The 27,618-nt window shown below is 44.6% G+C and overlaps 1 protein-coding gene across 4 annotated transcripts in view; it reads right to left on the reverse strand.

Moving 5' to 3' along the window:
• Window positions 1–27,618, reverse strand: part of Ptprg (protein tyrosine phosphatase, receptor type, G) — a 683,913-nt gene that overhangs the window by 496,207 nt on the left and 160,088 nt on the right. For all 4 annotated transcript variants that reach the window (XM_063273947.1, XM_063273946.1, XM_063273945.1 and 1 more), the window contains one exon: window positions 23,816–23,920. In XM_063273947.1, the coding sequence (XP_063130017.1) occupies window positions 23,816–23,920 (105 nt within the window). The remainder of the gene's footprint in view (window positions 1–23,815; window positions 23,921–27,618) is intronic.

The following is a 27,618-nucleotide window of genomic DNA, read 5'->3' on the forward strand; positions in this document are numbered from 1 at the left end:
GACAAAGGTCATAGGTCAGAGGGCCCTTGCCCAGTTCACCCATGCTGCCTTCTCTACTTCCCTATGTGTGATCAAGAGGAAAATGGTAAGAACACAGGCCATCTGCCCTCTCATAACCATCGGGAATCAAACTGACAAAGAAGGAGGGGAGCTCTACCTACGATGGAAACATCTGTTCAACGGAACTGAAGTAAAAACCCAGATAATAATGAGAAAGTCAGGGTCACAACATCACGAAACACGTGAGGATGTAACTCAAGCCCATGGCTTCCATTCAGCCAAAGAGAACCACGACCAAATAGTTAAGGACTAGCCAATGGCGCCATTTTTCTCAGCACAGAGCATCACTGCCCACAGCACAACTCTAGCAAAAATGCTGAACTTATGGACTCCTCAGATCCAGCCGATCCATTGGCAAGGGACAAAAGCAGACCAACATACAGCTTATGAGGCTCTTCTCAGTCAAGAGCCTTTGCATAAAGTGAACTATTTACTTCGCAGGAGGCTGTCTTCTAAGATGGCTGAGCATGAACGCATCAGACCTCCCCCCCCCCCCCAAAACAATGTCTCGCTCTGCAAAGGTATGAGGAACCAAGGGAGCCATGAGCCTCTATGGAGAGTGAAAAAGTCCTGCATGGGTGGGCATTGTTGGCATGGGCATATACTCATACACGTGGGAGCCACAAAGCCTTCCTCAGTCAGGCCAGGGTTTACAAAGCCTTCCTCTGGTCAAGCATGGCGGTTGAGGCTACTCCCTCACAGAGCACACCTGCCCCACCTTTTCTCTATACTGCATCTATCTGTCCTTTCTTCATTCCCATGTGGCCCCAAGTCAGGCTTCCCAGAATAAGGACTGCTAGACACAGCAAAGGGAAGAAGAATTTCATCATGAGACAGACACTTCTCATGCAATGTTACAAAAGGAGGAACAAGAGGAGGAGGAGGAGGAGGAGGAGGAAGAGGAGGAGGAAGAAGAAGAGGAGGAGGAGGAAGAGGAGGAAGAGGAGGAAGAGGAAGAGGAGGAAGAGGAGGAAGAGGAGGAAGAGGAGGAAGGGGAGGAGGAGGAAGAGGAGGAAGAGGAGGAAGAGGAGGAAGGGGAGGAGGGGGAGGAGGAGGAAGAGGAGGAAGAGGAGGAGGAGGAAGAGGAGGAGGAGGAGGAGGAAGAGGAGGAGGAGGAAGAGGAAGATGAGGAAGAGGAGGAAGAGGAGGAAGGGGAGGAGGAGGAAGAGGAGGAGGAGGAGGAAGAGGAGGAGGAGGAAGAAGAGGAAGAGGGGGGGAAGAGGAAGAGGAAGAAGAGGAGGAAGAGGAGGAGGAGGAGGAGGAAGAAGAGGAGGAGGAGGAGGAGGAGGAGGAGGAGGAGGAGGAGGAGGAGGAGGAGGAGGAGGAGGAGGAGGGGAGGACAAAACCAGACCAACATACAGCTTATGAGGCAGGCTGGGGAATTCTGTAAAGGTTACTACAGTCTTGAAAATTTTAGAATATTGAAAGAATCTTCTTTTTTAATGTAACACATAATCATAACGTGAGCGAATATCTTCACAAGTACGGAAGGAAATTACCTGCTAGAAACTGAAAATTAAGCAAGGCCTAAGAAAAGTAAAGTGGGCTCTTTTGGAAAGAGATGAAATGGGCCTCGATGAAACAATAAAGTCTTAATTTTGGGACAGGTCAGTAGAATGACTAGGTCCTTTAGGCATCTGGGCCAATCTTGTTTTAGCCAGGGACCTCTGTGGAGCTCTGCCATTAAGGTTGCTGTCTGCAGTGCTGGGGACAAAGTCATGGCTCTGCTAATGCTGGCAAGCCTCGTGCAGTTGAGCTGCAAACATCCTGGCCCCACCTTTTGTGGGGCAGAGAGCTGCTCTGTAGGCTGATCTCAAACTCACTTTCTACTTTGCATCTGCTAACTCCTTATTCCTGCCTCAGCTTCTTAGGAATTGAGATTACTGGAGTGCACCACGCCCAGATGCTCACTTTCCTTAAAGTTTAGTAACCTGCACTATGCACAGGTGGTGACTGAAGCAGGTAGCTCCCAGCAAGCCTCCTTCTGAGGCACCCTCTGCCCAGATTCTAGCACTTTCTAATTATATTTACCTTTGAAATCTCCCCAAGAGAATAAGGAAGACACAGCTACACTTAACAAAGAGAAAACCAAGGTGATGGCCTTGAGAGCTGCATCTCCCCTGGGGGGATGGGGGTGAGGGGGTAGGGGTAGGGCTGTGGGGATCTACTGCCTTCCTTAAGGACAGCAGCGCTAAGAAGACCAGTTCCCACAGGTTTCATCTAAAAGCCCCAAACTTCAAACGCCAACATAAGAAAAACAAACAAACTCAAGTTAGAATACATACATCAGGCACCACCCAGGGACACTCCCTAGTGTACCGGGCAGACATTTGTACTTTTCTTCATCACCGTGAATTCGCTTTAAAAACAAACAAAAAACATAAACTCCTTCTTGAGGGCCAGCAAAATGTCTTCAGTAGGTAAAGATGCTTGTTGCCAAAGCTGGCAATCCAAATCCCTTTCAGGGACCGGCATGGTGGAAAGAATAAATTACTCCCAAAAGTTGTTCCTCCACGGGTAATTTAATTATAAAAGTTTCTCTAAATTGCCACATTTTGCTGTTCTGTGTCTGGTTGACATTGACTGAAAGATCGCAGTCTTAGTCTCTGAGCCACGTAACAGAAGACTTGAAGCATCTCCTGGGCTCTCACAGTGTGGAGGGCCAGGCTCTTTGGAGGTTACAAAGTTGCAAGTCGTAAGCGCTGGGCAGGCTCCTTAACACTGTGGCCCTTGATGTCTACACCAACATCACAATGACCATCCCCTGCTCTTACAAGGGGCAGACGGCAGTCCTCCCAACCTTTTAACAAGAAGCAATGCATGGTGACTTGCTCAATGACCACCTCAAGTTGCAGGTGTCAAACCCATAGCATCCCTGAAACATTCCACTCAAGTCTTTCATTAGTTTGTTACTGGTGATGAGTTCTTTTTTCTTCCTTCCTCCTCGTCTTCAATTTAAGCAAACTTTCAAACCCAACCACAGTCCAGAAAACAACAAACGAGATGAACGTTTTCTCTCTTAACTACAACAGCTAGCAAATATCCTATCTCCTGGGCAGTAAGAAGATGACTTGGCCAACTGAGGTCCAATTCCCAGCATTCACAAGGTAGCTCACATCTCTAACTTAGTCCTGGAGGTTCTGAAACCCACTTCTGGCTCTGTGGGCACTACATATACACAGTGCAGGGAAAACACCCATACACATAATCCTATCTCCTAAGTCTGTAGTAAGTATTATCTATCACATAGTCTTTACCCCATGTTTTGCTGAAAAATATTTTGCTTGCCAACCCTTGTCCAACATCCTAAAAGAGATGCTAGAGAAATACCTCCAATGCCCTTAAACACAAACCAGGATTCTTTTGAATACCAACCAATGAGAAGCTCACTCAGGAGACTCATCAACATGCTTTTGATCGGGAGGCTGGTAAGCCAACTAGTGCTTTAAATGTTGTCTCTGTCCAACAGGAAACAACTCTGAAAAGCCCAGTCTTGAAAGTCATGGGGAAAAGCAACAGCATAGCCACCTCATTTTTCCAACCATCTCACATCCAAAATTAAAAAGCACACAGGTATAAGGATGGTTCTTGTAGTGCTATGGGAATATCGAAAATCTGGATATAATGAAAACTTTCTCAGTAATAAAATTCTCAAGTAGCCTGTAGTGATGATAAAAACGTCACTGTTTAAAAATAAGGATTTGTTAGGAACTGACTGGGGGGTATTTTACACTATAACATGCCTGTGTGTGTGCCTGTGTGCATGCGTGTTATGCGGGAATGTTAGAATGGCTACCCTGGGAAGGAAGACAGGGTGACATATCATGGTGCCCCTTTCCCAATGATTGATAAAAGCATGCTAATGACAAAAATGTTTTGGAAGCTATAAAGCCAAAAATTAAAGAGCTGATGTCGACAGTTAAGCAAATCAGTGACACATTTTGCTAAGCCTACACATCACTGTGCTGGCAGTAAAACAAGACACTTGATGAGCCAGGAAGGGTAGCTCAGTGGTAGAGCACTTGACTGTAGAGTGCAAGACCTGGAGCTAGGAGGAGGGGAAGGTATGGAAGTCTGCTCCGAACTCCTCAATGGGTGCCTCAAGTGTTCACAAGGTCCAAAGACTCTCTCTTTGTTCACTTCTTACCTGAGCTCTGTAACTTCCCTTGAAGTCCTAGCATCAACCCTAGTGGTGACCTGTAGAATCCCTAAGAGGAAATGTAAGAGGCTACTGAAACCACCAAGAAGTCCATACCTACTCAAGCTACTCAAAGCGACTGAGACTCCAGGGTGGGGGTGGGGAGGACGTGGGAGAAGTATTGTTTCCTGTTGTTTATCACTATTTCAAACACAGGACAGTCACTAGGACACGCAAAGCTGAAGTGGGGAGCAAGGGTTGTGTAGGCATCATTAAGTCTTTGGGGTACTGGCTTCATATCTCCTCTCCGAGGCAATCAAACTATGAACAAAGCAAGTTACCAAGGTCCCGAAAGCTTAAGTAGTAATACGCTGCTGGCATCCAGTGGTCTTGAACCCTGAGCAAGCACGTGGCCAGAAGTCACGTGGAAAGATTGGACCCTATGGGACACATGAAACTCAAAGGACTGTACCAGAGAAAGGTAATTTTGAATTCTATAGGTTTTGTTGGTTCATTTGTTTTTTAGACAAAACTTAAGGGAGAGAAAAAAAAAAGGAGAAAAATCTCAAACTCTTAGATGGTCCTGCCATCTAAGGCGTCAGGGCAAGCATGAGGCAAACACAGAGTGAATGGCTTGGCATGCTCTCTGACCTCCAGTCAACATTATGGGAACTGAAAGCTTCATTTTCGGGAAATGTCAAAGCTTCATCATCATGCATCTTATTTTCTCCTTGTTCTGCTTGGGAAAGCGCTCTATGTGGTGTAGAAGAGACAGATTTCAATCCCTCTCAATTGAACCCAAGCTTCACTCCCTGCCAACCGTAGCAAGCAAGCAAGTAAACAAACAAACAAACAAACAAACGAACAAAAGACCTGAAGAAACAAGAGAGGAATCCACTGAAGAGCAAGAGCAATGGAGATGTTGTGTGCGGAAATCACAGCCAGGAAGAGGAGCTCTCTCATGGAGGGTGTGAGTGGTGGATCCCACCAGGCAGAATTGAAGACCCCACACCGCACATCAAAAGTAAGCTAAGGTGTGACAAAGAAGGCCCAGTTATCTGCAAGGGAAGGTGATTGCTACATGATCAAATGACAGTGAGGGGGTACCTTTCAGTTCCTCCAACCCCCTGACCCCCAGATTTAAACGGCCGATTGTTAATTGCATTAAGACAGGAATTCTCAGGGCCTGGAGAGATGGTTCAGTATTTAAAAGCACTGGCTATTCTTCGAGATGAACCACATTCAATTTCCTGCAACCGTTTGACCATTCACAGCCATCTGTGACTCCAGTTCCAGGTGAACTAGTGCCCTTTCTGGCTACCCTGGGCATTAGGCCCATACATGATACATAGACATTCATGCATGCAAGACACAAATACATACAAGATAAAAACCAGCAGGAATTCCTTAATAAGTGTAAGAATTACTGAGTTAAAATTCTATATATAATCACCCAAATAAATCCAATTTCCCTTTTTGAGTGTAAATCTCAAGTCATCGTCCATTGCAAATCCTTCACAAAGCCATTTCAGAATGAAATGTGGAAGAAAATACTTTATGCAATTAAGAAAAGAACTATATTCACGTGCATGATGGAACAGATATGTGTATACCTTGTAGCCTTGCATGTTCAGGGAATTAACATTACATGTGTGCCCACTGCTTTGACTGACATTCTCTCTGTAAACACATATGAGACACAGGTCTGTTGACTACCGTCCTGCTGAAGTAATAGTGTCTAAAACCCTAGTCATTCATTCTGAAATTCTCACCTGAGGTGGAATCGTGCAGAGTGGGGCCGACAGGTACCTGTTCATTGGAACTCTCCTGACTCTCCTTGACAGTATTGACTACAACCAACGGCATTCCCACGTCTCAGTGCTGACAGAGCACAAACCAGTGGGACATAAAATACGGCTTTCTGTGATGTTGGAAATGGGTCTTTGTCTTCATTCAGCTCCCAAAAGCTGCACGTCCAGATGCTGAGGGTCCCTGCCCCCAGCTGGCTTTGACTGATAATAAAGAATTGTTGTACAGCCAATGGCTGGGCAGGGAGATGGACGTGGAACTTTTAGATTGCGCAGGCAAGGGAGCCAGGGAGAACAAGAGAATCGCCATGACTCGGAGGCAGAGGGATCAGATTTAAGAGCTGCGGGAGAGAAACCATCCAACAATGTAGTGGGTAGGGGCTGTTCAGAAGTAACAGGGCAGCAAAGATAAAATATAGATTTAGGAGTTAAGCCAGGAATACCGGAAGGGAGTGGGTGCTAAGTGCGGGGAGGTTTAGAAGTGCCTTGACTTAGTTGAGGCATTTCAAAATTAGCTGGTGTGTGTGTGTGTGTGTGTGTGTGTGTGTGTGTGTGTGTGTGTGTGTCTGTCTGTGTGTGTGTGTGTGTGTGTGTGTGTGTGTCTGTGTGTCTTTCATTCATGTATCCAGAGTTCTTGGGCGAGTGCAGGGCTCACGGTGACCCACTGGGAGCCAAAGCAGATTAACTACACACTGCTACAATATTTGTCATAGCAAATGGCTGAGAGCCCTGAAAGCCTGCCCCACTAGCATAAGAACCTTTTAGAATCACTCTACAGAAGTGTCAGGTCAGGGACTGGAGGTATAGCTCAGGGCTTCAGAGTTCCTCTTGCTCTTGATGAGGAAGGACCTAGATTCAGGTCCCAGCCGTCCATATAGCAGCTCACAGTAACTCCAGTTTTAGCAGATCCCACACCATTTTCTTATGGCCTCCCTGGGTAACCACACTCACGGGCACAGGCACAAACACACAACCCCCCCATCCCCCCACCCACACACACACACTTAAGAATAAAATACATCTTTTTCAGATTTTTAAAAATGAAAATGTATCCGGTCAAGTATCACACTGTAAGTGTAACACCTAACAAATTTACCACAGTCTCCGCTATGGTTACCTATTGTTATTTCTGTGTGCACGTGTATTATGTTCACGTCTGTGTGAGGTAAGTGCTGATAGCCTTGCTCAACTGTTCCCACTTTTATTTTCTGAGACAGGGACTCTCTCTGATCCTGAAGGCAGCTGACTAAGCCAGTACAGCTTCCCAGTGTCCCGGGATCCTCACATCTATGCTTGCAGTGCTGGGGTTACCGAACCACGTGGTCACATGCTCCTTTACAGGAGTCCTGTCCCAGGGAGTTAACCTCAGGTCCTCAAGGCTGTTGTCAGTGGATACTTTATGCACTAAGCCATCTTCCCAGCCCTATTCCTGGTTCAGACTTGTCACGGAGTAATGACTCTCAACTAAGGGTAATTCTGCCTCTTGTGGGAATATCTGGAAATACGTCTGACTGTCCACTTGAGTCTGCACTATTCTTCACACTCAGAACAAAGGCCAGTGAGAGAGCCTCATCTCCACGTTTCTTCCTCATATCCCCTAAGCACATTGATTTCCCTCTTAAAAATTAAATCTCCAAACATATTCTTCCCTGACACCCTCACGACCCCTCACGACCACAGCCCAGCCATGCCAGATCTGACTGCTTGTTATGACAAACTGTGTTCTTCAGAGATTTCTTCCCTTCCTCTGATCATTGACAAGTGAGAATTCTGTTATTTCTGAACTCTGCATGAAATGCAGCCACCCCACACTCTCATAGGAATCACTGCTCTCTCAGCTCAGGTTCAACTCACATCTGTAAATGTAAAAAGTTGTCGTTTCTACTAAATATATACATGCGTGTTTTCTGAAACATGCATTCCGTTTTTTAGCACAGGGAACTAACTGGTATTCCAGCACTGTGTTCCATTTCCTTTAAGAGGAAGAAGAGGAAAATACCTTGGCCGTTCTTGGGCGTGGCTCCTCCCTTCTGCTGGGTCAGAGTAGCTTAGGGGGTCTCAGGAAGCTCCCAACTGTTACAATCCACAAGACCCAGCACAGCTCCCTAAAGCTGTCAGGAAATCACGTATCACCTCAGATACATGGTGATCTCATGAGAAGCCATCTCCTACCTCTATTCCCACCATACACCTTTTCCTGTACCCTTCCCTTCCCAAAGGAATATTTAAGAGATTGGTAAATGTGCATTTCTAAATCCTGAAGACACTGATTACTTCTGATGTAAAAAGACATTAGCGTCTGCATCTTGACATTTTCCTGTCTTCCTTGGCCAGAGAACCCACCTCCCATAAAACAAAACAAAATAACCTACTTTGCTGCTATTCTGCACTCGGATCCTAGGGACGGACCTTCATTTAGCCCTTCCTTCACTGAGACCTAGCCCTGGGATGGTCAGAGAGGTCTTAATGCCGTACTGATGAAACTGTGTTCACATAAAGAAACTGTAGTCCAGAGGCTAACACCAATAAACCAATAAAGCTTTTTAAGCCTGAGAAACTAACAGTTACAGTAGCTGTAAAAGCTTCCCAGCATCTGAAATTAATTCCTGCATTAAAACATCCCCCTTCGAAAGGCATACATCACACCTGTAAGCTGCAGCGAGATAAATCCGGGTTTGGGAGTGATAAACGTGGAGATTGTTGGGTTTTTAAATTAATAACTCTGTCTCTGTCAAATTCTAAAACCATAAACAGAAATGCTAATAAATATATATCTGTGACCACTATTTTACAGACAAAATCTAAAATCAATTAATACAATTCTTACCATTATATTTCCTGTCCTCCGGAGGCATAAATATCTTTCCTTCCTTAATGCGATCTCAAAATGCATCACGTTATCTCCTTAACTTGCATCTTAAGTCTTCCCTGGTACACTGCAGTGCATGTGTGAAGAGTGAACATGGAGGTTTCCCACCTTCCATACCATAGCCCAGTTTACTAAATAATTTAACTGTCCGCCTATGAATAGAAAGATACTTTAAATGCTCTTCATACAATATGCAGCATAATCAACAAAGGGCAGAGCTCATTTGAAGCTAAATTTAAGTATATGATTTAAATAAAAATGTATGTATTGGGGCAATTTCTCCGTGAGGAAAACGTCTAAATAATTTGGTGTAAGGAGATCATCATGTACATGAAGAAATCAAAAGGAAATAGAGGTTCAAGACCATGACATAGCATTCATTCCCCTGAGAACAACCAACTTTCAAAACAGGGGAAGCCAGTTCTGGTGGTAACAACCTTTAATCCCAGCTACTTAGCCAGCAAGGCAGGAAGACTGCAAGAGCAACCTTGACAACTTAAAAGAAAGATTTGTCTGAAATCAAAGAGTAAAAAGAGGGCTGGAGATATACATCTCAATGGTGATTGTCTGACCACCACACAGAGGATCCTAACTAGGCTTAATCCCAACTTTAAAACAAAAAACAAAAAAAAAAAGAATGTAGTTTTGCAGTCTCTGCTTTCTAGCACATGTTTTGATAGTCAATATTTATTTCATTATTATTTTTAATTACAAAACATTCTTGTGTAATCATCATGCTAAACAATGGATCTGGTAGGAACTGAGCTTCCTTTTCAAAACCAGGCTGTACTTCCTTTCGTCACTGATATCACGAGGCTGGACTCATAAATCTCAGAAAACTTAATGCAAAAATCATCTTCGAAAATGAACTCTCTTTTCAATAGGACTGAATTTTTTCTAAAATAATTATAGGACTAAGAAAGAATCCAGAGGCGGGGGGTAGGGAAAACTAAAATAAGATTAACATCCCTCTGGGGAGAGGAGTGTAGTTCCCACGGCCTTCATCATCAACAGCTTCTAGACTTGAACTCTAGCTACGAGGAACATGGAGAGACAGGCACAGTCAACACACAATGGGAACCAGAGTGACAAAATTTTGACAGGGTCCTAGCATCCACACTCCTGAGTGGGCTATCCTGGCATCCTGGCATCCGAGTGATCTCTCCCCTTCTCAAGCTCCCCGGAGTCCCGCAGGCACACCTGGAAGTCTACAGTGGAGGTCAGGATAAATATATTATACTACAGTATGCTTAACCTACTCTGCAAGTGGCTGCCATAGGTAACAAAATTTTACTTTCTAAAGAGAAAAGAAAAAAATGAAGTCAGCTCCAGAGACAGGGACTGAATGAATTCAACCTTTGAACTCAAACTTGTACGTGAGGGCTAGGAGAGAAACAGCACCCTGCCATGGAGGAAGCTGAGGGCATTAAGGCCTGGATAGATAACCTAACGTTCACTTAGACCCATTATGGTGAGGCTCTTGCTGATCTGTATGGAAATGAGGAATATACTTCAGGAGCTACCTGTAGCTGCTGCTGTGTATGTACATGTGTATGTGCATGTGTATGAGCATGAGCATGTGCATGCACATGTGTATCTGTATGTATATGATGTGCATGTGTATGAGCATGTGCATGAGCATGTGTATGTGTGTGAGCTTGTATATGTGTTTCTGCATGTGTATGAGCATGTTCATGTGTATGATCATGTGTATGATGTGCATGTGTGTGAGCATGTGCACGAGCATGTGTATGTGTGTGAGCTTGTATATGTGTTTGTGCATGTGTATGAGCATGTTCATGAGCATGTGTATATATATGTATACCTCATCAAATATGAAGAAGCTAAAACTTGACGAAAAGCTGGACGGTGCTAGCCTTTCATGAACCATTCTCAGCTCTTCCCTTTTCTACTTCCCCTCCTAAAGGTGATCCCAAGAAGCTGCTATTCCCTTCTCAGCCCTATAGTGATTTGAAAGATTTACAACTGAGCATCTATCATTTTTTCTCACGGTGCTACATAGAGCCAGGTTACTCTTCAGGGTCCTTCAGGGTCAGCGATACTAACATAGACATTATCTCCGAATGACCCCCTACAGTAAAGAGTTGACACCTGAAAGAATCATCAGGGGCCTTGAAGTCAAACAATGATAATAAAAACAGTCCCCACCTCTCTGCTGTAGACGCCATCTTTCATGGCCCCATACGGCAGAAGAGGTAGACTTCTCACCATGATCAGACTGAGATTCATGCCCTTGACACTTCACAGCGGAGTTCTGGAATGGTCCACGAGGCTCACTGCCCACAAAGCACTGAACACCCGGCCACTCACTAGACCCTGCAAGCAGCAGCAATTCCCTACACCACATGAATCTTGCTGGACGGACGAGAAAAAGCTAACCTCTGGGGCTGGTGGGCCAGTCAAAATAGACAAATTAAGAACTTCCAGGTTCAGTGAAATTCTCTCTCAAGAAAGTAAGCAGAGAGAAAGAGAGGAAGATACGTGATATTAAACCTCCAGTATGGGTATATCTATGTGAACACACACACACACACACACACACACACACACACACACACACACACACACACACCACTAATACAACATAAATCTGATGGATAACAGCCTACAGAGTTAGAGTCACAATATCATGGTGACTGATAACCTAAAGACAATCTATCCTGAAGCCTCTAAGACAGGGTTGCCCAACTCTGGTTTACTGCATTTAAGCCAGGCGGTCCTTTCCTGTGGGATTTATCTGCTGTGGAAGATGGAAGGCTACATCCTGGCTTCTATCCGCTAACCACCAACTGCTTACCAGACAACAGCATCTTCAGACTTCGTAAGTGTTCCCTAAGGGGATAGCCGGAAACCACTGCCATAAACCAACGAAAAGCTCTTATTCTTAGGCGAAATGCTGAAGCGGAAGGCTCCCACTGAGGCTGAACAAAATCAGGAGTGATTTTTGGATACATCCCTTAACCCTTCTGCATCCTACCGCCTCTCCCCTTTTGCTTTTGCCTGGGATGCTTGGTCTCCACACACACTGGGCTCCTTGGATTATCCCAAACACATTCTTCTCGTCGGTGACTGGCTGATGCAGGAGCATGTGATAAGATCTAGGCAGTGAAATACCAAGGTTGACTTGCCAGGGGTTGGGGTGATTTGAGGAGCAGTTTATGATATTTGCTTTGAGAAAGAAGGCAAGAAGGGCTGAGAGAATTCCTTAGTTCTCGCTGTACAAGCACAAAGACTGAACCTTGATCTCTAACACTCACCTACAAATCCTGGCATGCAGGGTGAGGAATCCAGGCAGAAAAACCATGACACGTTCTGCGGCTATTCAAGCAGATGGGCCAGCTCCAGGTTCAATGAGAAACGTGTGGGAAAACATGATGGGGATGGACAGAGGAAGATACTCCAACTGGCTGTTGCCCTCTATATGCACGCATGCATGCACGCACACACACACATACAGACAGACACACACAGACAGACACACACACACACACAGACACACACACACACATACACAAAAGGCGCAAGTAGAAACACATTCTATTCTTTTCTGTGACCTACATAAATCTGCCATTGAACTTCTGCAACTCTGGAAGCCACACCAAAACCTTAAGGAAGTGACTCTGAAGATTGAGCTATCCAGAGGCTGACAAAGCATGGAGAAGTACACCATGCCGTAAGGCAGCAGAGCAAGGACAGAGGGCTGGCTGCACCAAGGTACTCTGTGCTGAAAGACACTGCAAGATATAGTAAACCACCCTTACTGCTGAGTCCCGCATCTGACAAGCTAAAACCTCCTAACTAGTCCCCAAACAGTTCAGATACTTAAACGTACTCCTGGCAGTAAGTTCTGTGGGATTGGGAGGGTGGGGGAACCTTGGTGACACTAGCAGTCTACCAGCTGCAGGATACCACAAGGCACACAGGAAACAAACCTTGACCAGCCCTCTCCTCTACCCCAAGTGAGCTGTCCAATGAGCCTGAGCACAGATTTCACACCCTAGTGGATGCTGAGAGAAAGGGCAATCACATAGGAAAAGGATGTCCTGAGACAGCTCATTAGGAAGTGGTGTAAAGACTAAAAGCCACAAGCCTTCCAGAAAGTGTCAAAATCTCATGTCAAGAAGAGACTGCCAAGTAATTACTTAACAACAGCGATAAGAAAATACATCCCATTATCACAGAAAGTTCCAAAAGCAACCCCCCCCCGAAATGGCTTGTCTTTACCAGCGTTTATCAAAAAGACTGGTAGAAACTCACATTTTGTTCTCCTTCTAGAATTTCCCCATGACCAATCAATACTGACTATACTAATGGCACTGCTAAAAGGAACAATGGTGTCTGAACACTGGGACTAGGAAACAGGGAAGAAAGCAGAGCCTGCAGGAGGAAAATAGGCCAGCGAGAACCAGAGCAGAGCTTTCCAATGATGCCTTTGGGAGCAGGAGTTTCATGTGGGTTTTGGGAACTTTTTCGAGCATATAAAAGGGGGGCCTTCAAGGTAAGAATGTGAAGAGACATTCTTAAAGCTCAGGAAGTCTGGATCTGCTGCTTTCCCCACATCACGGAAGATAACAAGATTAAGTGAAGCAATATAGCGGCCCCTCATGCCCTCCCAGCGCTCCCACCACCACCACCACCACCACCACCACCCCACACACACACACACACACACACACACACACACACACACACACTATCTGTCTCTCTCTAGCAAGGGCTCAGTCAATAAAGCAGTTTCTGAGTTCACTCACTCCTCAAAACCAGCACAAAAAAATGTGTGTTGGTTGGAAGAAGGTGGGTCCCCTGCCTGAAGAGCCAGGTCAAGGAGAATGCTGTGTCACAAAGAAAACGGTACAGATGCCAATCAGTAACAGCCTGGGTTATCCTCTGGCCTCCACACATACCAGAGATTCCAGATAACAGGCTGGTGGAGGCCTGGTGTGGAGATTTTCTCCAGGAGCCTGAGGGCATCCTTATGCATGAAACTCCAAGGCAGTTGGGGGAGGCGGGGCTGGGACCAAGGGTGAATCAAGATGTTGAGCTTTTTATATGGCTGAATGAGGTCCACACTGAGAGTTACATTGACAGTAATCTTGAGCTATGGTTTCTGATCAGACCCTACATGCTTCCCCGACTTTCGGCCCAGCTTCAGGCCACCCTGTACCCTATGACCTTTCCACCTTCCAGTACTTTGGCTGGTTGGCAGCTGGCTGGTTGACTGTTTCAACCTCTCTGTGACAGCTATATTCCCTTCGGAAGATGGTGACTGTGCCAGGCTAGAACGGTAGCTAGACTATTGTTTAGATGAAACTGTTCTGTTTAGATGATTTTTTTCCTTAAATTGGTCAAATGTTTATAAAATCTTCAATGTACTTTAACAGGAGGTTTAACATATCCAAACAGAAAATGAGTAGTTCTGCCACAAAGGAAAGACCCCAGGAAATTACGGCATCAACACTCTAAGATATGTTCCTACTAAAGACTCTGGGGACAGACAGATCATTCCTTGTTATAAAAATACCCAAGAAAGCCACAGAGGCATGAAAAGACCTATTTGTGCCAAACCCGGAGTTTCTCCCTGACTAAAAACCACTCAAGAAGGAGTGACAGCATTAGATTAAGAACTGGTCACCTTTTGGATTAAATTAAAATCACCTTCAATGTTACACTCACTGAAGACATTATTTTATACTCCAGTGATGCTAGTTGGGGAAAAGGAAAAGTTCCTGAAACACCAGACAGTGTTTCTCAAGAGGGCAACATCACATTGGAGGGATGGATCAGCAGATAAAGGGGCTTGCTGCCAAGCCTGGGGATCTAAGTTCAATTCCAGGAGCCACAGGGTAAAAACAGAGAACCAACTTCAGTAAGCCATCTTCTGACCTACATTTGTGTTTGTTCATTCTCTCTCTGTCTATGTGCGTGCATGGAACGATTGAACTGTCTTAAAACCACAAAGCCAGCAAGATCAAAAGTTGGGTGTGGTGGTGTCTGCCCGTTATCCAAGTGCTCATAAAGCCGAAAGCTCATGAGTTCAAGGCCAACCTAGTCTACAGAAGGGAAGGCAGCAAGAGAGATACTAAGGGGTGTTAGAGATGAACGAAGGACAGTGTTCACATATGAACCGTTGGAATGGAACCTGCCGTCCTGTAGGCTGCCTAAAGAACATAGGGATTAAGACAAGGCTCTCCCTTATGCAGATAACGCTGCTGTATTTTCTCAGCCTAGCCCACATCTTAGTGGCACAGGAGGAGATGAGGTTTGGTGAAGAGAGACAGCTGACTTTGTTTTCTCTCATCAGACAGTGGGTTTCTGAGCTAAGCCAGGGACAATAAATGAGTGTGTGTTGTTAGGTAAGAAAGGCAAACCTATAGCCTTTAAGTAAATCTCACAGCACATGTGGATCCCTGCTATGTGGTTATTAGGCATGCACTGGGCTATATGTACTTTCTTTTTTGAGTTAATCAAATCTTCCCACTCACCCACAACCCTCCCTACCAACCCCTCAAGGAGCCAGTTTCAAAGGCAGAAATACCATCCTTTCACACTTATAACTAGGAGAAAAGATGTATGACTTTGATCCATCACAGATATAGAAAGTATATACTTCTCTATGAGCCTGTGCCTTGTGCAGACCTACTGAATTTATGGACTAATGAATATAAGGATTTATGTTATGTCAAAGTAAATATTGACCTTAGCTCTGCCCCGGTCAATATTTACTGCTTTACTCAATAAACCCTGATGTTCATTTTCGAGCCAAGTCAATATCAGTTCATTAATTTCTGCATGGTTCATATCAGCATTTTATAAAATGTTTCACCTAAAAAAATTAGGATACAGACAGTTAGAGAGACCGAAGTGGTGTTGCTTCCCTTACGGCTACATTTATTTGTAGGGCTCTCCCTCCTTACTTTGTACCCTCAACTGTAACCAGCAAAACTGTACGAACTTAATACAAGTCAGCAATCTATCCTAAGGCACAATCTTCTTTTAAAATATGTGTATATTGGCATAAGAAATTGAAGCACTCTCGAAATATTTCTATAATGCATAGTATTCTCACAACACTGGCGCAGACACAGTCTCATTCATTTCTCAACAGGCGTGCGTGTAGTCCCCTCAGTCCTTGATCTATTCGCAATGGGACTGTATTATCTAGATTACATCAGTACACACTGTGGTTTAACCTACTTCATTTTGGTGGCTACTAGGTAGGTAAGCATTTCAGCATGTGCTCCTACTGAAGGTCATGGAGGCTATCTTAACAAGCGTCACCTTGGAGACATGCACACGTGGTTTTCAAAGGTAGCTTCCTAAAGCCAGTTGTGCAGATGAAAACGTGACAGGTCTCAAACATGCACGAGGATGAGGCAGTGTTGTGCTTGCTGTCAAACCTATGTAAATTATATCCACAGAGCCCATAACCTCTGACACACACATACACACACATACACACACATACACACACATACACACACACACACACACACACACACACACACACACACACACCTCCTTAGGAATAATTTAATGTTTTATATTCTAGAGATGTTCCCCAAAGTCCACCAAAACACTCCATCAAAACTGAGCACCTCAGAGCCAATTTAAAACTGAAATCTGGACTGGCTTGTACCCATTTTTAAAGACCGATCATAGAACCAAATGAAACTTTCAACCGTGATACCACTTGGCACCAAGGCAGTGATGGAAAAAGAAATGCTTCATCTTCCTAGGAGCTCCTTGTGTGCACAGTCAGGTTCACTTCTGATGCTCAACCTTACAAACTCTTATGGAGCTATCTCTGAAGAGATGGTACCACGCAACATTAGGAGAAAGGGGGTTTTTGTTGTTGTTTGTTTGTTTGTTTGTTTTAAGAAAAAAGAACTCAAATGTAAGAGAACAACAGAAAAATATGAGTTGGGGGAAAAAAAACTTCTTTTAAACACTCAGAGAGGAAAAGCCAAATTTGACCAAGTGTTTGGAAACCCCAAGCATCTAGCACCAGATTTGCCTTTAACTAGGAAGCCAATGAATGTTGGACCATGTGGATTGGTCACTCTGTCTTGTAGCCAAAGGTAAACAAAGAGTAAACAACAAACACATAAGAAGACACAGTCTTGCCTATAAGTTACTTCCTACCTTGAGGCCCCTCCTAACCTAAAACATCTATTGGAGAACATAAAAATAATGACAGGCGATGGCCGTGCATGCCTTTGATCCCAACACTCAAAGGCAGAGGCCTACAGATCTCCAAGAACGAAGCTAGCCTGGTCAGTCTACAGAGTGAGTTTCAGGACAGCCAGGGCTACACAAAGAGAAACCTCATCCTACCCCAACCTCAAAAATAACCAACGAAATAAAACCAACAAACAAGAACACAGAAATAAAAGTATTATTCACAGTTTTGACTCAGTGAAATAAAAGTGTCAAGAGCACTAGAAATATGGGGGAAAATGATACACCTTGGTAAGATTAAATCCAAGGTTTTTAAATCATTATAACCAACCTGTCACTCTCCTTTCCACTCACTCATTTTAAATTAAATGTGATGCCATATTGAGTCACCCACCGCTCCCCGACCCCGGCATCATCCTAGACAATTCATCTTGCTTTCTCTCCTGTGTCCCAACAGTCACGGACCTGTGGTGGTTTGAATTGGAATGGCCCTGTCAACTCACCTCACGTGTTTGAATGTTTGGCCCATAAGCAGTGTAACTATTAGGAAGTGTGGCCTTTTTGGAAGACGTGTGTCAGTGTGGAGGTGGGCTTTGAGGTCTCCTATGCTCAAGCTAGGCCTAGTGTGGCACATAGACTCCTTCTACGGCCTTCAGATCAAAGTGCAGAACTCTCTCAGCTTTTTCTCTAGCAACATGCATACCCGCATGCCACCATGCTTCTAGTCATGGACAGAACCTCTGAATTATAAACCAGCCCCAATAAATGATTTTCTCTGTAAGAATTGCTGGGGTCATGGTGTCTCTTCACAGCAGTGGAAATCCTAAGCCTGACTCCTCTTGCCTCTTTCCTTCTACTTTCCAAATCCCCAGTGACAGGCCTTCTCACAACGTGCAGTCTCTTCTTCACATTTGGAGTGCAAGAAATATTCTCTGGGGCCTGTCATCATAGCCCAATCCCTGGCATTCAGGAAGCAGTTCAATGTGGAACAGAAAATAGACGTTCACTGTCAATAAAGAAGAGGACCACAAGTGCTGGGGGAGAGGTACATCAAGGCTGTGCTGCTCAACTCTGTTTCAGCCAATCAGGAGCCATCTACTGCAAAAACCGAAGTCTGGGGAAATTATTCCCTTAAGAGACTCTGTAGGAGGCCTCAGGAGAGAAGTAAATAATACAGCAATATTAACATTAAACCTCTAAGTTCTACAGCGCCTTCCATTCTTCCGATGACAAAAGCGGCCTTCTGTAGGCATGTGTATTTTGATTTACCCTGTACAGACATTCTTAAAAATAGGCATGGAAATGTAATTTTAAAGAAGTTAATTATAGCCTCAGTTCACAGGGGAGCTCATTACTTAAAGGGCTCCAACGGCAAAGTCTTCTGTAAATCACCCACTCTTTTATCTGAATATCAGAGCCTTTAGTGAGCACTGAAGCACTCGGGTTCTGTGGCAGAGGCTCCCATTTGTCTGCCCATCCATTTGTCCAGCTGAAAAAAAAATGGACCCTGAAGCCTGATCTGGAGGCTACCATCCCGGGGCTCGGGAGGCTGAAGCAGCATGAATTCAAAGGTAGCTCTGGCTACACGGTGAGACCCTGTCTCACAAAGAGGCATCGAATCTGCAAAATCAAATGAGGCACAGTGCATGGCAGAGGGAAAGGGGCTAAAAGCTATAATCTCTGTCCTCAAAAACTGTACACTTAACTGGGGAAATAAGCCACATACCTTCACACAGACATGTGCTGGTGGAGGAAGCTGCAATTAAGAGCCAAAAGAATATCAGTTCTTCCTGTGTGAGGTAAAAACCCAAAATTCGTGTGTATGCCACAAAGCTTGACACTTGGACCTACCATCTGTAGGACAGTCCTTCATTTCCATTTTATAGGTGGTTAAAAATGGTCTTAGCTATGCACTGGCCAAAACACACAGAAGCGATACCTGTTAGGAGAATCCTGTCTGACCTTCAACTCGCCCAAGGACACAACTCCCCATGGGGGATTTTGGCAATGGAATGTTTGGATTTTGGATTTTGAAGATGGGCACCACTCCCACCCCCATCCTCACTCATATAATTTCTTTATATGCAAAAGAAAGTATTAGAGATGCAGAGAATCCAGGGTCGAAGGTCACACAGCCTGATTTCCTTCCAGTGTTTGAAAGGGAAGAACAAATACACATAGGTTTAGGAAGGTACAGGTTTATAGCTTCCAGATTTGTCTCTTACTTCTCCTCCCTGCAACCCTGACCTATCCAACATACGGCCTTTTCATGTAAAAACCATTACAGAAGTTCTGGGCACACTCCAAAATTCATAAACTGTCATCAACTGAAGTTACAGAGAAATTTCTACACCTTCAGTGCGCTAAAACTACAGAAGACAAATTGTTTTAATATTTCTAATGAAGTACTTGAGAGGACTGCGTTTTTTTTTTTTTTTCTTCTGGGGTAATCCTTCATGAAATTCCCCATGAGGAAAAGAAAAACCCAAAGATAAAAAGCATCCTAAAATGATATTATTAGTCCCTACAGGTAGCATCTAAAACAAATGTCTCATTTTTGATGATGTCTTCACGTAGTATAGAAACTTTGACCCTTTGCTGCAGTAACCAAGTAAGAACCAGAGGGGAAGACCCATCTCTGAATGAGGACAATCAGAGTGCTATGGGCTCCTCAACCATCAGTCCTGTGTTGAAGAAATTCCATAAGCCTGTCAAAGGACAGCTTATACATCAAATATAGAGGTCTGTAGTAGGTCAATGAATCAATGAAAATCAAGTAACTATGGTAACCCTAGAGTGAACACTGAAACGTGCCCATTCTAAGGAGAAGCCTAACCACAGCTCACACCTCAGCGTCTGAAGTGACTGTGTGGGACAGCATGGGAATAGTGGACATCAGTCCTGTCCGCCAAACTGCACCCCACCAAACATCGAGGGACGGAACCCAGAGACTGTTTCCTTGACCTATCCACAAACACAGCCCACTTCATTCACACCATCTCCTCAAAGCCCTCTACCATCCAGAAGAAGAGGATCACAAGGAAAACCAAAGATGGCTTCTACACCATCTTTGGTTAGCTCTGGATGAAACAAAGACAAGGCTCTGCTCAGAGTGAATGTGAGCAGGGCCTACAGAATTTTTTTTTCTGTGGAAGGGTCAGATAATATTCTCCATTTTTTCACCAAAAGTCCAGGGTTTGGTGAGATAGCTCGGGGTATTAATCACTTACTGCATAAACCTGATAACCTTGGAATCCATGTGTGGTGGAGGAAGGACACTGACTCCCAAAGGTTGTCCTGTGACTATCACATATATTGAAGCACATGCAAGTGTGCACACACATGAGCACGTCTTACCCATACACAATAACTATATATCTTAGTTATAATTAATTAACTATTCTTAGCTCTGAAGCTATAGGGAAGAACCACAGACAGCACACAAAGCAATGAATGTGGCCGCATTACAATAGCTCTAATGTACAATCTTGGGCGGAAGCCCGCAGCTTCTCCACCTCGGAACCCAAGGACCCTTTCTATAAACTTCACTTGAACAGACACCAAGGGCAAAGCATGTAAATCGTGCACACTATCTCAGTTCCTCAGCCTTCAGCACCGCCTCGTGACGACCGGAAAGTGCGATGGCTCCAGGAGAGCTTCAGGAGCACCAGCAGCGAGTAGAAGAGAAACATAGTTAAGAACAGCCAAGTGCAGTCGGTCCTTGATGACAGACTACACTAATCAACTGACACAGGTCATCTCGAATCACATGCACAACACCCTAGGGAAGGAAACAGTGGTTATTCTAGCTTCCCAGAAGGGAAATCAAGGCTCTGAGTAATTAAAAGTCCCTCCAAAATCAGACTTGGTGTTACCAGTATTCACACAGGTCTATACATCTGTACAAGATTCAGACTTTACACACTCTATCTGCCCCAAAGGAAAAACAGGCAATAATAGCCTAGGAGGACCTAAACGGCTCACAGAATCAGAGGCATGGTGCAAAGATCTGGTCCATTAAACTGATCTTTGAGACATGGCCTAACATACCTTTGCTAAATTTAAAAATGCCTCATGACAAAGAGCCTTACTTCTCTCGAGCCAACATTTTAAGCAGCATTCATACTGCTCAAAGTACATCCCAGGAGTGAGAATCCCCCAGTCTGCTGTGGTTTTTAAGGCACCAGCCTAAAGTGTGGAACGTTAACAATGACAAGTCTTACTGCTTCCTGCCCCTCCTGTATCCATGGGCAAACACGGAGCGACATCTCTGATAATCCCCAAATCTTCCTGACGTGAGAACCAATCCAGAGCCGCCTCCACAAAAGAACCACTGGGACAGCCTTGGAAAATGGTGTGTGTGTGTGTGTGTGTGTGTGTGTGTGTGTGTGTGTGTGTGTGTGTGTAAGAGAGAGAGAGAAAGAGAGAGAGAGACAGTGAGAGAGAGAGAGAGACAGACAGACAGACAGTGACAGAGAGAGAGAGACAAAGAAATAGAGACACAGAGAGAGAGAGACAGAGAGAGAGATAGACATTGTATAAAAGCATTTTTGGGTGTTCACTACACACAAACCACAATATCCAGTTCAGACTTGGGCTCCATCTCTGAGACACATTAATGTGTATGTGTAAAGATCTAACATTTGAAAGTCTGCCAGACTCAAGAATGTCAGAGGAGGTACTGAGGGTACACATGAACTCTGTCTCCTTCCTCTGCTCCTCTTTTTTTTTTTTAAATTACATCTAACAAGTAGCTTGAGAAACTCTTCCAAACTGGTCGATCCATCAGAAGGCTCTTCATGGACTCTGCTACCTGAACTGGGAGGGTGGGGGGTGAAGGGTTGGGGGTTGGAGGAGTAGGGGCTCGTTTACTGAAGGAAGCCAGACCTGAGGCACTACAGCCTGTATGTAAGCACTATCCAGCCAGCTACCTGTTCTTACACAGCCTGTGAGGAAGACTGCTTCTGAACACTTTGAAATGCTCAGTTAAAAAAAAAAAGTCCAAAAGAAGGTATTTCCTTGTAACAGGACTCAAGCTCCACGCCTCACAAACAAGGTCATCCGGAGTTTCCACTAGCATCTAGGGCCACGCTGCTGCTGTGCTGGCAAGGGCTGAGTGCTATGGCAAATATCATGGTCGGGAAAGGGTCTATCATATTTACGACCTGGATCTTTCCAGGTAAGTAGAAGTGTGCCAGTCCCTAAACGTGGACAGAACCCAAACCCAGACACATACACTCTGCTACACCAGAAGGGAGGACCAAGGCCCACCATTCCACAGACGCCGCCACCCACCTCCCCTGGCCGTACTTAGCAATGGGAGAAGTTTGGCTTCTTGGCTGCCATTTGCAACAATGCCCTATAACTTCCAATTTCCTGCCCAACTGCATTATCACTCTAAATTGATGAACTGTAAATAACAAGCCACTTTACCGCCCCTTCATGACTGATACCCACGGCCAGAGAGTACACAATGATAAATTTTCTTTGCATGTCTTGGCAGGAAGCTGTACGTCTATAATTTTGACCTCCATTTCCCAATTTCCTTCATTTATCAGAAAATGGTGAGAGAAGGCTCTAATTGGGTAATTCGAATCACAAAGAAGGAGGTAGGGTGGAATTCTTCGCCATCACTGTCTGTGAGCAGCCAAACAAAACAGATTTGGCCACTCTCCCCACAGAGGCAGGAGATTTATCAGTAGACAAAAGAATACAAACTGCCAACAGATAAGGGGTAATTAAAGATCAGGTCTATAAATTTTACACTGGCATAAATTTAACAAGATTTGCAGGTGAAAATTTGGGATTGAAAAGGAAGCCCTGACTCTGAGGAGAATTACAGAAATTCTATATGCAACAACACTGTATGCTACACAGATTTATTATGAAGAGTAATACCCATGCCTCCCAGCTCTCTCAAACGAGGAATTTGAATTATTCAGTGCCACGGTGATTTCAAAGTGGCCTGTCTGTCTTCTTCAAGTATTCCTCCCTAATTTGCTATGATCCGTTTTCCATAAATTTTGAGTTTTAACATCTCTTTTAAAAAATAACAATCCACATAGTGTAATTTTTTTCTAGTTAGTTAGTGCATAATCCAGAAAGGTCTCTAAAGGCAAGGAAGTTATTTCTAATGTAATATGCACTAAATTATAACAATGTGTTCTCATTTCACTGTCTCAAAGGTGCAAAGTAAAAGCAAGCTTGGGATAGGGTCCAGAATAAATAAGGTCGGGGGTTGGGGATTTAGCTCAGTGGTAGAACACTTGCCTAGCAAGCACAAGGGCCTGGGTTCAGTCCTCAGCTCCGGATTTAAAAAAAAAAAAAAAAAAAAAAAGAATCAATAAGGTCAACTGGTGAGACTCAGAAATATACATTCACATTTCTTGGGCAATGGCAGAGAGACCCCACTGGCTAGCCAATGCTTTATGATGCTTAGATGGCCTTCAGAGGCACCGCATGTCCTAAAGGCAACACTGTCTCTCAAAGAGTTACAAGCTTGGTACAATGACTCATTAACAAGAAAACTTCAGGGACAAACACATGTTGGTGGCTATACCGGGTGTGGGTTTTCCAGATTGGGAAAGCAGGTAAAAACCTTCAGGAAAAGCAGGCTTCAATATTTCAACTTTTAACAATGCAAACATTTCTTGAACAAACAGGAAAAAGGACTCAGGCAAATCTTGATTCTGATTTTTTTTTAAACCCTTCCAGGGCACTAACCAACACAGCTGGACTCACCAGAGTAGGCCCAGTAGGGGTCTCCTGAAGCCTTTCTCCTGCGGATCTGCACTGAGCTGCCCTGTCTGCTCTCCTGTAGGGTTCCCACGTAGCCTTCAGTCAATGCTGGAAGAGATGGAAAACACAGTGAGACAAGTCATCAGGACACGGCAACAAAAAAGGATATTCGAGACTCACACAATGATGTCAATTTATAGAACCATAGGCCTTAGGGGCTGCATAAATAGAACCTTGCTTTTGTTTTTGTTGTGACACGGTGGCTTGTGGCTTTAATCCCAACACTTGGCTGAGGCAGGAAGACTGCTTCCTATCCTAGGCTGGATGAGTTACAGAATAAGAACCTGTTTCCAAAGAAGGGAAAAAAAAACTATATAGGAAAACCCAAATCAAGGCGTTAACACATTTACTGTTCACATTAATGATATCTATGAGGTTTTATGTTTGGATTTAGGTGGCTGTTTGTCTGTCTTGAGATAGTGTCACTCTGTAGTCTAGGCTGACCTGCACTGACCTTGTAAATCAGGCTAGCCGCAAACCTACATCCTCCCTGCTGTGATTACAGATGGAGCCCCCATCCAAACCTTTACTAGGTACTTGCTATACATTCTGTTATTACTCTACAGAACACCGAGTCTGGATACAAAGGTCTCAGTGATCAGAAATGCGTACGATTCAAGAAATGAAGCAGCTTCCCCTTGCCGAAGGTCGGATCACCTTTAGAACCACGATGTGTGCTTTAGACTGTAAGTACCTGAATAAATGTGTGTTCTGGGTGAAAGAAGCGACCTGGGCACATGCTTTCTTCCTTGTTATCTGTTAGGTGTAGGAGGAGGGGTGGGGTTTCAGGTCCAGGGACACTCACTAGGTGTCAGTGCCATAGAAATCACATATGGGAACTGAGAGCCAAACAGATGCACCAAAACCAGGCTCTTTTGCCCCAGAAGCAGTCACCCGCACTGGAGCCTCCTTGGGGTGACAACCATCTTCCACACCTTTAGGCCCACAAATATTCCCTGTGGTCCTGAGGACAAAGAAGGACAAAACCCTCCACTACCAGTGCTTCAGCGGAAACACTGCATTATGGCCGCCCACTTCTGAAAACTCGAAAGGAATCCAATCCACCCAACAAAAGCCAAAGGATGCTGCTCTACTGCTATGGAGAGTCTCCATCTGCCCACTCCTGCATTCAAAGCCCGTCCCTCCTCTCCTCTCTATCTGATGCAAATTTCCTCCGGAGATGAGCCTACACCTGAACGCACAGATGCATAAGGAGACAAATATCGCAGGTGCCCAGATCCCAAAACAATACCCGACCGCACACCTACATTAATATTCAAACGCACCCAAACAAAATCAAGTCTGCTTTCAGGAAGAAAATAAAACGGTTAGGAGAAACGTATGTTGGCTTTGAAATGAGAAGAGCAATGGGAACTACCATATATTTTCTCTTCTGATTAGCCAGCATCGAGGGCGCCAGGGCATTAGCTGTGATGAGAGTGTGTCGGTCAATGAAAAAAAAGAAAAAGAAAAACACTTCAACTGCAAAGACGACCTTAAGACTTGCAACCGGGGCTGGAACACAGATGAGCCCTTAGAGGAAATGTGAACACGAGAAACTCCAAATGCAAATGGAAAAACCTGCTATCCCTTCTACGTGTTTAGTAGTCCCGAATGACAAGGTAAAAAAAAATCTAAGACGTTGCTCACTGTTATGTGCAAGGAAAATGTGGCCACCCACCATCCATCCGTCTGTAGATGAGGCACTAGGAACACCAGTGAGTACCTACATCAAAGGAAAGCATCACTCATGCTTCCCTCCCCTAAACCACACTAAACATTCAGTTCTTTTTTTGTGCATATGATAAATATTTTAATGTGTATCTGTCTACTGTGTTTCCCACAATGCCCCAAAGCCATTCCTCTTTGGACAGAGTATAGCAGCGTGAGCAGTGACAGTTCCGTTGGGGTTTGCGGGGTCACCTCCATTTCCCCGTGTGTAAAATAGGAGCAGCAGAGGATATTTCCAAAGGTCCCAGGACATGGGCGAGCAGAGAGCCTAACTCAGTCCCAAGCCCAACAGTCCAAATGATTCGGGGACTTACTCTTAACTAAGCTCCTGCTTGATGTGGGAGAACCTGCAGGACGTTAACTGTTTCGAACGTAACAAATCGGCGTACTGCCTCTGCTCTAGCCCACTAAGATGGTTTTGTCTGTATTTGTTGAAAGAAGAGCTCTCGTGTAGCCCAGGGTGGCCTCGAACTTTGGTGTCCTTGATGCCATGTCCCAGTTTGGGATCACAAACATGAACTTCAACACACCCAGCTTATTAGGTAAGGACAAATAAACCCTGTGCATTGTGGGCAAGTTCTCTACTGACATGAGCTACATTCTCTGGCCCGTGCCCAGTTGATTTCTAGATCTTTCCCTCCTTTCTCTGGGAATGACGTCTGAGCTCCCTAGAGGATGGATTCTCAGGACTTGGTCTGGGTGTTGGCTCATAGCCTGGTTTTTATTTTCTTCTGCTCCAGTCAACTCTACTAAATCTAAATTTGAACTGCTCTAGAGAGGATCTCCCTCAGCACCATCAGAACAGGGATTTGCTCCACGCACGGTCACCATTTCAATAGCAACCATAATCCATTCTATCTATCAATCGATCTATCATGGATTGAACGGCTACCCAGGCACCTCTACCTCGGCCCGCACGTGGGCTGGCCCTTTCTTTCCTTAAGCCGTTGAATCCCCGAGCCACGGCATCCAGAAAACCTCTGTGATGAAATCAAACGCAAGGGTATCAGGCAATCAGTCTTCTTTGCTTGTGGGCGTGCTAGACATAAGCCCCTGAAGATACTGGGCTATGATCCCCAAAACAAAGGGTTAGGTGGGGATCAAGTATGGGATCAGCAGAAGCTAGAATGACAACAGAACCTGGAGTCGAGCCAGGAGACAAACCATAGAAATCGATTCTTGGGATAGCATTAAGCCCACAGGCCAGAGTCAACTAGAAGCCAGCCTGATCTGAACCTGTAGAGGTGGAGAGTTGCGATGAACTGATTAGAAGACAAAACTGTCGCCTGTCATTTAAGTAAATGGCCGTGCGATGACAATTGACGGTATACTTTAAATCAGAAGTCATCCATCCGATATTCTACATATCAGATATCTACATTACAATTCACAACGGCAGCAAAATTATAGTCATGCAGTAGCAATGAAAACAACTTTATAGTCAGGGTTCACCACACCATGAAGAACTGGATTACAGGGTAGCAGCATTAGGAAGGTTGAGAACCACTGCTTTAAACAGTCGCTTCAACTTCTGATCATCAATTTATGTATCTATAAACGGCCTCTTGTGAGAAAAGAAGTATGATTATCAACAATGGGGTGAATTTTTTTTTTAAAAAAATAGAATTCACAAATAAATGACATAAACTTTCCTGGATTCTGTGCCTTGAAATTCACATCGAACTGTTTGGAAGCAGGACCCAAATGATAATTTTAAATGTCTTAGATTTTTGTTCGATGTTCTTCGGTTTGAGGAGGGGGTGCAGCCAAAGGTCACCCTCTGCCTCCCCTGAGTTACACCACTGCTAATACCGGAAAGCACAAACACTAAAACACAGCAGGACAGACGGGCTTGAAAACACAACAGGCTGGCCTTTGGGGAAGCAACTCCAAATGACCAGGGGAGCAAAGCACTCTATCACCAGGCACCACACCCTTCCCAACTATATTCCTTTTCCTTTTGATTGTGTCCATCTGCTATGTAGGATTCCCTAGCCCACCCCCAGATAACCGTG

Source organism: Rattus norvegicus, chromosome 15, assembly GCF_036323735.1.
Source record: "Rattus norvegicus strain BN/NHsdMcwi chromosome 15, GRCr8, whole genome shotgun sequence".
Taxonomy (NCBI): Eukaryota; Metazoa; Chordata; class Mammalia; order Rodentia; family Muridae; genus Rattus; species Rattus norvegicus.